The following is a 13,733-nucleotide window of genomic DNA, read 5'->3' as shown; positions in this document are numbered from 1 at the left end:
GATTTTACAAATATATTACTCCTATTTAATAGTCAGTCAGTTACAACGTAGAACTTCGTACGTACGTACATCAGTTCGAGTTGCCATACCACATTAGCACAGAGATGCAGTTGTCGATTCAAATCCTATTTAATAAGTTAAGCTATTTGTAATTTGAATCACTTTATAATAACTTTGACTTTAATCATATATTATTACAGTGAGAAATTCATATTCATGATTATAAGAAAAAGTCTAAGAAAAAACAGAATACACATTTACCTCTATGATATGACCACATAATGATTGTATTGTAATGAAAGAAAAGCAATGTTTCACTTTCCTTGTGTTATGCTTACCAAATAAATAAAAACGTGAAATTTCTTTTTGTGAGGAATAAGAGAACTGATTTGTTTACATACATTCACTAAGTCCAAACCAGTTATAACAAGATACAGAGAAACTGTCCTTAAAGAATGATGAGAGCTTATCATTCAATCATAAACAATGTAGGGTCTGGGCATATATGTCCATGAGACCAAGTTGTCACACCATATCAGGAGGACGAGATGAAATTATCAAGATGTACACAACATGATTCGAAAAGAAAGGCTAAATGTCGGAAATAGAAAGGCTTAAGAGAATTTTAAAGACTCAATATCCAAAGGAAAACAAAGACTCAATACACAGGAACCATTGCGATGGAGTCTGAGTCATGAAAGTTTCTGAATGATTTAAGTTATATATCTCAGCAGCCAACGAGAATGTTCACTGATTAATTCAGTAACTCTACACACAGCTTAGTGTACTGAGCCTATAGCTATATGCATAATAAGTGAGATAATGATATATGATATCCAAATGTTAAAGCAGATAAAACCATATTCGAACATGTAACTCAGGGGAATTCTAGATGTCACAACTCATACACCAACATTTACACAACATCATTTCAATTAGTGCATTATAAAGTCACTATATTCACTATAGAAAGAAACAGTATAGTTTATTCGAAGAGAAAATCATGAACTAATGCAAAGGTTAATTAGACCTATTAATAAGAGACGTAACATATTTTCTGAAAGATTTATTTTGGTTGATACAAAAAAATGATATAACTCACAGCTTGAATAAAATTCAATGCTGTTGATAAAATTGTAGATTCCAGACAAACTATTTGCTTGAAAGAATAGTAGTATATACTACTTAAGCTTTGTCTTTATACTATGCTGAATGAAAGTAGAGTAAATGGGTAAGAGCTTAAGTTTAATTTAATATAATATAAACAGATAGTATATATAAGACGAAATAAAACAGTTGCACAGTTTCTTTGTCATGAATACAAACCTCTTTTAGTAATGAACGAACAGTAGCTGGTTGTGTTGGGTCTATTCCAGTATTCCAATCTAAACCACGTAATTGGTGTAATCTTCCAAGTATTTCAACTTGTTCAGCTAAATTATCAGTACATCTTAATCGTTTAACTAATTGATCCGGTGATAAGGAATTTAACCAATCTGTAGAATCCAGTCCACATGTACTCGATCTTCCGTCAGATGCACGACGACTATGCGTACCTGAATAATTTGAACTGTTAGTAGGGTTAATTTGATCTGAATTGACTAAATGGGATGGGGAACGTTGTGATTGTTGACCTCCATAAGTAATTGAATCTGAAGTTTGACAAGTAATATTTGGATCAACTTGTTGATGTTCATGAGATCGAGAAGTTGAAGAATGTTGATGTTGATATGTTTCTGTAGATGAAGTATTACTTTCCGGATTGATAATGCGTTTTAATGCTAAACGTGACGCTTTGGATGTTAAATCTTCATTTTGTGTTTGAAGTAGACGATAATTTGTACGATCTGTGTAAGTAGATAGATAACATAGTAAAAATATATTGAAATAACATGACGAAAATAAATAGTGACAAAGCAATGTATAATTTCAAGATGTTATACGTTAAAATAGAATAATATTGAGAGATTAACAAGCCGATAAAGATAAACGAGAAAAAAAGATAAGGGCAAAATAATTTTGTCATTTGTAAGTAGTACCCATTAGAGATTAATCTCATTTAAGATAACATTGGAAACCAAGAAACACTTGGGAATTATTTGCTTCTCGTATAGGTTATGAGAATGTTAGAGCCCCAGAACTCAATTGGTAAATGTCTCTTTTTTGTAATTTTATTTTGCAAGTTTGAATTTCCTGCCTTTGCGCCAAAAGTACCCATGTCCACCTTTATGTCGTATTTCCCACTTGGGAGGACCTTAAATGTCATGGGTTCGTTGTCTCTCTTAATATGCTATTTTGTAAAGTTTCCCAAGGACATTTTTATGCTATATATATGCGCTTGAGTTGCGCTTGTTGTTGTTCATGCTTCTGGCTGCTTGTGTAATACATTTCCCTCTTCTAAACCTGAACTTCTCTCTCCAGTTAGCGGGGCCGGGACGCATCGGAATAGTTAGCTTGTTTGGTCGCTGTGTCACTGAGTCTTCGTCCCGTTCGCAGATTAAATGGACTAGTAATCTCTTCAAACATAATAATAGGGCTCCTCGGGAGTGAGGGTCCGGAGTCCCACCAGAAGTGGAACCCAGGACCTCCAGGTCTCTCAATGAGGGCTCTAAATGTCAGAACCACTGGGTTATTATTACTAAATATCAATTAATGATAAGACCCAAAACATAAGAAACATGTAGACTGAATGTGTAGAAAAAATCTACTAATATAACCTACATTCAAATACTTAATGATTTATGTCATAGAAGGAAAAAGAGATAAAACTACAAGGAAATTGATTCTAAGATTTGCTTCTTAAGTTTTAGAATGCCGCAATATGTAGTAGTCATTTATCCGACAGGAAATTTCAATTATCTAAAGTACGTAAATAAACACCTACATAAAAACTTACGTTTAATCAAGAAATATGGAGTGAAAAGTAATTGAGCGTCATTACCTATGTAAGAAGGATTGCGGTAGTCCAGACAAGACTATAATCGCTAGTGTAATGATCCCAGGATAGAGACAAAAGCCTTGTGTGAAGTTCATCAACATATGCCTCATGGAGTTAAGGCAAGATATTTGAGTAAATGTTAAAGAATAACCACGTCATTTCTGCTTTGGGTAAATTTATGTGATTCTGATAATTAAAAGTGCAAAATATGTATCAACTACAACTTATTATGTCACAGATGTTTTTGAAATGTTTATCAACTTTAGAAACTATTTCGACAAAGACAGTTCCTACAAAAAAGGCAACGCTGATCAAATATCAGTCTATGAAAAGGAAGTCACATCACATGATCACAATATGCAGATGGGTTTACTTTTCCCAAACACCTAAACATTTTACTTACTATTTAGTACTGACGTATCTATCTGTTTTTAATGTGTTAAATAAAGTTTTAACGTTATTCCTGCAAAGAATCAATTTGAAGCATAGCCGATCAGTCAATCAGTGTAAAATTCACTTATTGTGGTCCAATATAGCTTGGACACCACACTTCATTCAATTATTCCCAATCAGAACAAGAATTGAGGGCAAATAATACATAGATAGACCCCAATAACACGAATAACAAATATACAATGTTAAAAACACCAGAGTTCATGTCGAAAGATTTTCTGGTAGCTCAAATTATCCGCCAGCGCAGATTAATCGAAAATGGGACAATTAGAATGCTCCGACTTAAGCTTGGACAGAGCATGCAACAACAGCGATCTACCGTGGTAAGTAGTTAATCAATTAGTTATAAGAAACTGTTACTCTTATTACAATATAACAGACTCCTCAAATTTGTTATAAACAAAAAAAAACACCCGATTAGTTCAACTAACCATCATCCGTTTGGCCATCTATCTGATCGTCCATTTCAGCTTGCCAACTACTATTGCTAATATTCTCCCCTTGATTGTCGCTTGTCCAGTCGACTAAATGAAAATGGGAAAAACTGTGACAAACCAATTTTGATAACAAACACATAAAAAAAATCATCATTACTGTTTGAGAAAACCTACTGAGAATTTTGAATAGATTCACCATATACAATTTAGATATTTCCGAACCATTTAATGCCGACTAAGTGGTCTAGTTAGGCAAGGTCTCTCCATGAGACCTGAAGGTCCGGGTCCGATCCTCGATGGGGTCGTGGATGCGTACTGCGTACGTACTCGGTGTTCACCCACATAGCTGTTTCATGAACGCTAATGGAGATATTACCTACGCAGTTGCTTGAAACTAAAATGAATGAGGAGACGTCGAAACTTTATAAATTGAGACGCTGTAACACTCATCATCATGAGAAATATTTATAATTATTAAAGAATATCATATTTATTACCTGTATTACGATTAAACAAATCCAATGAAACAGCATGAGCTAAAGCCATAGATTTTCGTCGCATAGTATGTCTTTCAAAACTGTCTAATTCAGGGACAACTGGTGATATACCACCACCAGTTAGCATAGAATCACCAGGACTAACTGTGAAATGATTTTCATCTCCAGTTAGACTGTCAGCACGTACATTCAAAGTTATTCGACGTTGTGAAGTACGGTTAGTAATTGACTTTGCACGTTGAAGTATATCTTCTAATAAAGTAGTTTTTGAAAAAAGACAAAACAGAAAAATTAGAAAAAAGAAACAGAGGGATACACAATTGAGCTGTTTTTTGTCATGTGAAACTATGCAAAATTCAGAAAGTCATGGACCTATTAAAGTACAAGTTGTAGTACAGTTGGTATGTGGTTGGTAGCGGAATCGAAGATGCGCATACAGTTCTACTTAGGACTCACCAGACGGATGTTCACACTGATAATCGAACCTTATACCTATCGTTTCAAACGCCAATACGTTATCCACTGAGGAACCAAGTCCAGCTAACCTGCTCATTGGTCTCAATTTTAGACACCTAATAAATATACTAAAACTTGTGACACAATGGTGTATCGAGACAATCCGCTTAGGATGCACATTTGAGTGCAAGGACGTCCTACAATACACCTCGTCGAAGTCTCTAGAGGCCCAGAGAACATTTTGTCCAATCAGCATTGAATAGAAGCTTCTCAGAATCATCTGATAAATGAGGAATCATATGTCAGATTTTTGATTGGATATTTATCTATATTGTTACTACATTTAGTGATTCCGGAAATTTCTAAAACCCCACGGCTAAGCATAAATTTATAAATACCTTGGGCTTTACGTACGTTAACTGACGTAAGAGCAGCAATGCTCTTAGTTTCGTTGAGCGCTCCTTCTTTATTGTTTTAATTGACTTGTAGAAGCTTAGGGTTATAGGAAGCGGTTGATTAGGAAGGCAGATATAAACGTTTTAGTAACAGACTATACAATGAAAACAGAGACTGAAGTCCAACTGAAGTCCAGAGTACCAATAATAACAAATTGCAAATCTTTACCAATAAAATACATTTTGGAAAGTGAGTTTCTGAACTGGTAACGAATAAAAGTTCTCATAAAAAGATAACCTAACATATAGTTGTAAAGTTAATTTTGATGAATTGATTTCGGTGATGGTGATGTATTAAAATAATAAACAAATATACTTATACATAAATTTTACACTTACGAGCGGATTCACTGAAATCTATTTGCCTTAAACATGATGTTTCTTCAAAATCTTTAAGAGTACCAAGTATGACACTGAAATTAAACATATATGTAAACATACTAATATACATAAAGCAAATTAGTTAAATTTATAGACCACTATTGTTAATAATCAAACCAGTCAATTATAAACAACGTAAAGCCTAGAGTACATGTGTAACTGTTGAAATCACCACACCGAATCATCACAAAGATAATGAAATAGTCTAGACAAATCCCAGAGTAATAGAATAAGTAACAGCATCAATAGGAGTAAAAGAGGTCAGTTATAAAATATGAGATGATTTTAAAACTCAATATCAGAAGGAAGACAAAGAGAATGGATCTCAGGCATCGCAAACAATTCTGAGCAAAGTCACCGACCACTGGTTATGATAACTGTTGTATCCCGAAGAGAATTATGAATGGTAACTTTTGAGAACCATTTATGGACAAATATTATGCATATATTTTTTTATCGTATAATCGCTAAATAACTAAACTATTCATATTCGTGTTTCCCATATCATGAGCTTTATTTTGAACTATAAACTATTGTTATACGATTTACCATTCATGAATTACACTCAGTCTATTGATTACTGTTCATCTTATTCACAGCCACATTTGGCTAAATCTTGTACACATGTTATTTTTTATTTTATGGTGCGATGTGGTCAGTTTGATTGGTATGTAAACTCAGTATGTTTGAAATACAATGATTCATACCACAGAGGACGTTCAGGACTTAACTGGCTGGGCTAGGCAGAAGTAGGACCGACAAGCACTCTAGACTGCTCGTACAGTTTTCTTGTGTCACTGTTCCAATCGATAATTCGCTGATCTCTGATTGGCGGTCTTATCATGTCATACGTTAACAAGGCATCCACTCGGCCACAAGTTATAACAATAACTACGCAGACCATAACCAAGTAGTCTGAAAGTACCAACATAAATCAATCCAACAGTGAAAGATTCTAAGGACTAATAAGTTTTAGTTACGCCTGCCTTAACTTTATTCCAACCTACTCCTACACCAACAAAAATTGCTCGTTGAGGAAAGCGGTGATTGAATGTACGTGATACATATTTTAGCTACCTAAATTGATGAAGGTTTACTGCCTCACCAACCAATTTCTCATGCTTTGCTATTTCTCTGGGTCTTACTTCAGCATTCTCCCGTCACTGCGCAAACGTTTATATTAAAATAAATGTGATACAACACAAAGTAAAGAATTAGTTAGTATAAGTTAACCATTATAACACACAAACTAATATTACGTGCTGAAAATCTAGTCTCAAACGATTTTTTCCAGCTAATGTCATTAGTTAGTTAGATTCAAATATCAACGACAAATAAATGGAGATTAGAAAGAATCCAGAAGTTTGAAGCAAATATACATGTGGTTGAATGGGAAACATTTTAATATATCGGCGTTGAATAGAAGTCTCTTAGAAACATCTATAAAGCGAAGAATCACGTATCACATTTCTGATCGGATGATTACCTATGCTGCTACTATGTTTAGTAGGGCTCCAGAACCTTACAGAAGCCCAAGGCCATCTGAAGTGCTATAAATATCCTTGATTTTCTGTATGTTATTATTTAAACACATAAATATTGGTATGAGGGGACACCAAAAATATATGCGCCATACAAATCATTGTCATTTCATTTTGATTATGTGAGGGCTATGATAATACACGGGTGCCCAGACCAAAGTAGGTGGTTTTCTTAGGTGGCCACACCATGAGCCTTTGACCTAACGGTCTGATCACAAGGCAGTGGAGCATCGTGAGGAGATGCCGTTTGTTTCCTTAGGATACTGCAGCCCATGTGCACCATTTGTTTACAATCAAGGTTTTCCAACTCCCCTAGGTGAATTTTCCGTGTCCACAAACTCGGTTAAAGCACCGGACATTCGCTTTTCATTCTCTCAATTTCGCAAACAACACCCCTGTCACGAGAAGGCAGTGAGTAGAACTTCCCTGTCAGTAGTTGTATGCATGTGGCCATGTGAGAGCATTTCGAGAGGGAGCGGACTCTCCCCACTCTCAGACGTAATAGGGCATCTGTACATAAACTGACCTTGGAGTAAAGCGTTCTTTCCACATATCGTGCCTTTTCTCTCATGTTTAAGTTGTCCTGTAGATTTAGCCTGGGGTTATTAGAAGAGTTTAGGAGACTGATTCAAGCGTTCAGTCAGAAGATTTATCAGTTTACCCTTTTATTCTACAACTATTAAACACTTGAATTATAATACTGTTATATTCTCCTAATTGTAAGCTTCCATTTGACATATAAACTATTACTATATGTTTTATATTCCTTATATTATTGTTAGTTAATTACAGACTTATCACTTAATTTCTCTTTCACTTATAATTAAGCACAAATTGTAATTTCTTATTTATATTAATGTGTGGTTAGGAATTTACTCTACAAAAATGTATGAGTCATGAAAAAGAACCAGCTGCTCACAGAGAAGATAACTATCTGCTTTGTCTCCTGACTGGACTCGAGGAAAAACAGGCGTTAGGTTCTCAGTCGTTGTTTGTTGGTCACTGTGTCATTGGTTATCAATCTTATGGAGAATATTGAATAATTTTTCTGGTTAGCGTTTTTTTAGGGAGTTGGTTTTCTACGGGATGGGGTCGCTAACCCCATGCCCAACCCTCCTCCTTTATCCGGGCTTGGGACCGGCAGTAGCCCCCAGAGGAGCTACAGGCGGAGTTTATGGAGAATATAGGCGAGTAAATTAAAAATACGACTGGACAATACAATTAATCCCATAATAAACGATTTAATCACATGGGTCCCAATACAATGAAAGTGTCTATTTCTTTTAATATATGACAATCGTACCCTTTTCTCGATAAATTTCATAGTTTTCTTTTTCTACTCTTTTAAAAAGTCAGTTAGATCAAAAAAACAAAATTAACCTTACATTACAAATTTAATGCTACTACATTTTCACTCAGCAAAACATAAAATAAACCATTAACTGCGTAACGGTTTATCTTCTTTTTTTCACTATTGTTGATTGTCAAGACCGACTAAGTATTAATCTGTGTTGAAATAGAAACTCATTTGACAGACTTCTCAATATTATTTGGAGTCAGACGTTGATCACACTTTGTAAATAATAGTGAGCTATAATATTATACAGGATGCAAAATTGATCAATTCGGTACTGAAAACCTCAAATTGTTACCAATACTAGTAACCTGTACACATTGAACAAGTGGTCTACCTCTTGGCTCAATGACCTAGTGAGGAAATGAAAATCCTAGATTTTTTTCATAATCACTACTAAGGACTTATCATGAAGAGGTTTACATATGTATAGAGATTATAAATATTTATCTAAATTTGAAATATGATGTGTAATAAAAACCATATTAGTTGAATACATACCGTGTGGCATTCATATAGCCTGAAGCTATTTTTTTAATTGCCGAAGATAATGGTGTTGGGATATCATTACGATCTGAAAAATATAAATTAATGCAACAGTGAGGAATAGAAAATAAGAAACTTTAAATTATAAAAGGATTTTTATTATGGATTGATAATTCACTAGAGAATCGTTAAAAACTACGGATCATTTTCTCATCATTCTACTTAGACCCAGATCGTTAGTGAGCGATCAAGATATCACAGGAGGCCTGTTTGAATTTCTGGGTTATCTGTTCCTGCCATTTACATATTTCAACAAGTTATCTGTTTTTTGTTTGTTTCAACAGATCCTTATGTCACTTAATTGCGCAAACTATTCCGGTGCGTTTGTGAAAAGTTCACGATCTTTCGCTGTACAAGTTAGGAAAGAGCATAATCAGAGACATTTTAGTTGCTGGCAGTATACATCGAAAAGAATGTACATTATTCAGATGTCAATTCCTAAACTGCTAACATCTAATTGGCGATCACTCAATATTTATCGTCAGGATCGATCAACAATTAAAAGCAGAAACTTGTTGAAATACTTTGCGCTGAGAACTATATCTTGTATTAAAAATGTAATATTGAATAAAGCTAATAATAATAATAAAAAGAAAGAAGAACTCTTAAAACTACTTGACAAAAAAACATCCAGCAATTAAATTTACATGTGAAGAGGAACTAGATAATAAACCACATTTCCTTGACGTTTTGTTAAACAGAAAAGAAATCGGTTCTATCAGTAGAAGTGTTTATAGGAAACGTTCTTCATCAAGCTAGTACACATATTTATTAAGCTTTGTACCCCTTCATAATAAGAGAAACCTAGTCATACGTCTTGCAAATAGAGCTCAGAAGATATCCTCAGTCGATACAGCAAACAAGGAATTTGAGCTCATGCATAATGTGTTGATTGAAATGGGTTATCCACAAGGTTTCCTGAAGAAACACTTGCATATAACAAACAAGAAAATAGCAGGATCAACGGCTAGTAAGAAACCTGTCTTCCTGAATCCATGATTCAATGGAGATGTAGCTGGTGATGTGCTACATGATGAACTGACTAGAGCAGTGAAGAGAACGTTTAATGCAGCCAACCTCTGTCCATCATTACTCGGCCTGATCTATGATGATTCATCAACTAAAGGATAAGTTACCTGGTTATGCCTCATCTATGTGCCTCCAAATGCCCTGGTAAGGTCGAGAGCGAGGAGGGCTCGCCCTCTCTCTCAAAATGCTCTCACATGGCCACCTGCATACAACCACTGACAAGGAAGTCCTACTCACTGCCTTCTCACAGTGGCGGGGGTGTTGTATGAGAAATTGAGAGAATGAAAAGCGAATGTCCGGTGCTTTAACCGAGTTTGTGGACACGGAAAATTCACCTAGGGGAGTTGGAAAACCCTCATTCCAAACCAATGGTGCGCATGGGCTGCAGGATCCTAAGCAAACAAATGGCGTATGAACCAATTGTTGGTCACCGGCTACCATGGGACTGCATCTCCTCACGATGCTCCACTGTCTTATGGATCAGATCTTTAGGTCAAAGTGTGGCCACCTACTTCGGTCTGGGCACTCGGGTATTATCATAGCCCTCACATAATTAAAATGAAATGACAATGATTTGTGTGGCGCATATGTATTTGGTGTCCTCTCGTACCAATATCTATGAGTTCAAATAAATAAAATGTGTACCTACGAATTCAGCTGCTCCCGTGGAGAAAGCTATATTGGGCGCGCTACTAGACAACTGAACTAAAGAGTTTGTGAACACCTCCTTTCGTGGTTAGGAAAGGGTACTGTCCAGACAATACGCAGCTCGGTTCTATCACACTTGATCGATAGCGGTCATGTAGTAGACAGAAATAAATCATTTAGTTATTTATCATATTCTTATTAGTTTCCCTTATGGGGTTCGATCCCGTCTCTTACACATTGCAGAAGCTATAGGAATTCGAGCCAACAATCCAAGTCTTTGTGTTCAAAAGAATTTTGTAGAACCTTTATCTCTCCCTATGCCTTAACAAATGATTTTATTATTATTTTCCATACTCGTTCTTCGTTTATTTTTCTCCACCCCCTCCCATCATTTCCTTGTTTCTCAAATATACGTTTTGAGGTCCAGTTATTTAAATTCCTTATTACGTAACCTTACAATTTTTATGTTATTTCAGTGTCTATATTTTGCTAATCATTGACCTATTTCCCATTATGTAACATTGGTTCAAGTCTTTATTATTCTTATCACAACTAGTACGCCTGTCATCACATTACCAATTCGAACTTTTCACTTATGTTTAGTTATGTAATCTATTCCACTGTTATCATTGACTCATAAACTGCCTTGATTGGTTTTATAATTTCGTATATGCATATAAATATGACTGTATATTAGAGTAAAGCCTGACGAGAATCTAATCGAAAACAATATTGTTCGCTTATATATGTTGTTCTAAATTTAATAAAGACCAATAAATCAAAAACGGTAGATCCCATTTCGAAAATAAAGCAGTTATGATAGCAGGTAAAAAGTGAACTTCAGTCAACGAATTTCGTGTGGTATTAAAACGAAAATATTCCTTTTATACTAATACCATATATATTCAGTGGATTAAAATAAACGTAGAGACCGGAACAAATGTGCGTTGGCCAAAGTCACCATATCACATTAGCATGACTAAATGAAAATAATAAGAGATGTTATTAATGTAGTACGAATGTTAAAAAGGAGGACTAAACCGTGGGAGTATGATTTAAAAAAACAAAGTGAAAAGGTATGTATGAAGGGATATTGTAATTCAAAACAATGATTTATAGTCATAAAGGAGAACAGAATGGACTGTTGCACATATTTGATTTAAATAGAAGATGAGCATATTGCCTACGCTACAAATAACACAAGTTGGATAAAGTCGAAAGAGGTTTGATTAGATACCAACTCTCCAGAGTTGACAGAACTTCTAAGAGAATGGAAATGGTCGATGAGCTCAACTACTTCACTCTCTATCACTAGTTCAAACGTTGATGTAGATCAGTTCTGGAGTAACACTTCATATTTGGAAAAAGAAAAAGGCATCCTATACATGTTGGTCTTGTTCCTTTAAGTGGTCAAAAGATTCTGCGTTTCGTGAGTATCTCCACCAAACAAGACTATGCTATTCATGTGTCCCAAGTCGATGAGTAAACATCCTGGTAGAATATCAACCTTTGGAAGGTTAAACAGTTTCATCTCACTACAGACTGATCTCATATGGGGTAATAATAAAATTAGAGATTATTGAATAATCGTAGAATGGGACTCCTTGTTAGTGCGCACACACGACCCTATTAGGGGTTGAACTCACAAGCTTCAGGCTCAAGATGAATCAATAAAAACTACTGGATCGACGCCTAATGGGAAAAACTAACTTTAATCAATTTGTTACATAGGAGCGACCCCCATCTAGTTCCATTGGAGACAGTTGTTCCATTCCCAAAATGTTTAGACTCCATCAGTCATGACTTTTAACCAGAAATTCAGGAATATCTTGAAGTAACTCACTAGCGAGCTGACTGCTTTAATTTATTTGAGTGGGATTCTCTGAAGATAAGTTTAAATTACATCTTGTGTAATTACAAATGTTAAGAAAGAAAATATAACTAATTAAATTAACAAACTTTTCTACCTGAACGAAAATATCGACGATATATTGGGAATAAAAGTAATGGGCGTCCAGGACTAGTCCATGCATGTTTTAAATAACCTATACATGTTCGAAAACAATCCAACAGAAATTCTATATCCAAATTTAAATAAAATGCATGATGATCAAAGAACTACAGGGTAAAAAAGAAAAAACCATATAGGAAAAAAGTCTACAGAAGTAATTCATTGAATGATTAAAAGCAAACAAAAAAATTGTGAAGTTTAATGATGACAAAATGAATAGCCCTGGCTACAAATAGAACTTAAGTCAATCAAACAAAAATAGTATAGAACGTAGCTCCAATGTTTTTTGGACCGAGGTCTAATACCATGTTAGCATAGTGAGATGGAATTAACAGGATGTATAATGATCGAATTAATGTAATATCAGTATTTAGGATGATCAGAAAAAATTGAACATAAAACATCTTGATTCGAGAAAAGAGATGTGAAAAGTATAAATTAATATTGAAACTCAGAGACTAGGAAAGTGAAGAATGAATACATTTACTTTACTGTAGAAGACCCTGGATCATCTCACCCATCGGATTCACATCATAAAGAACATGACACGAATTATTACAACTCCGACACGCAATTCCGATAAAGAATCAATAAATTTAATATTTGATTGGCTAAGTGTTGGCTCGGATAACTTTAGCTTTCTTCTAACGTATTCTTATCCCAGCAAGTACTGAAGTTTACAGTAATTGGTGTATATATTATTTGTAGAAATTATAGGAGAGAATTTGTAGTGAACACTATAAGTCAATCATTTATTGACTAGGTTGTAGATTATGTGTATCACAACAAAATTATTTTGTTTTGGAAATTCTGAAGTTTACGATGATAGGCTAAATGCACAGTAGAATGGAAACATCTCCTGTATACTGGTTAGAACAAACAGTTTACAATTGTTAACACGTAAGCGTCTATGTTTTCCTCCTATTTCGTCGTAAGACGTGAAGTGACCCTATATTGGCATTGAGTATATCAAATAATGATTTAGGT

The 13,733-nt window shown here is 34.8% G+C and overlaps 1 protein-coding gene across 1 annotated transcript in view; it reads right to left on the bottom strand.

Annotated features, from left to right (window-relative positions):
• Positions 1 to 13,733, bottom strand: part of Smp_149040 (phosphorylase B kinase alpha, kpb1, putative) — a gene marked incomplete at both ends in the record, with an annotated part of 47,957 nt that overhangs the window by 20,735 nt on the left and 13,489 nt on the right. The window contains 5 exons of the mRNA XM_018791124.1: positions 1,327 to 1,592; positions 4,326 to 4,670; positions 5,576 to 5,649; positions 9,014 to 9,086; positions 12,703 to 12,853. Coding sequence (XP_018645642.1) covers positions 1,327 to 1,592; positions 4,326 to 4,670; positions 5,576 to 5,649; positions 9,014 to 9,086; positions 12,703 to 12,853 — 909 coding nt within the window. The remainder of the gene's footprint in view (positions 1 to 1,326; positions 1,593 to 4,325; positions 4,671 to 5,575; positions 5,650 to 9,013; positions 9,087 to 12,702; positions 12,854 to 13,733) is intronic.

Source organism: Schistosoma mansoni (genome assembly GCF_000237925.1).
Source record: "Schistosoma mansoni, WGS project CABG00000000 data, chromosome 4 unplaced supercontig 0032, strain Puerto Rico, whole genome shotgun sequence".
In the NCBI taxonomy this organism is placed as follows: domain Eukaryota; kingdom Metazoa; phylum Platyhelminthes; class Trematoda; order Strigeidida; family Schistosomatidae; genus Schistosoma; species Schistosoma mansoni.
The sequence above is the reverse complement of the archived record's forward strand: the minus strand, read 5'-3'. Positions and strand labels throughout refer to the sequence as shown.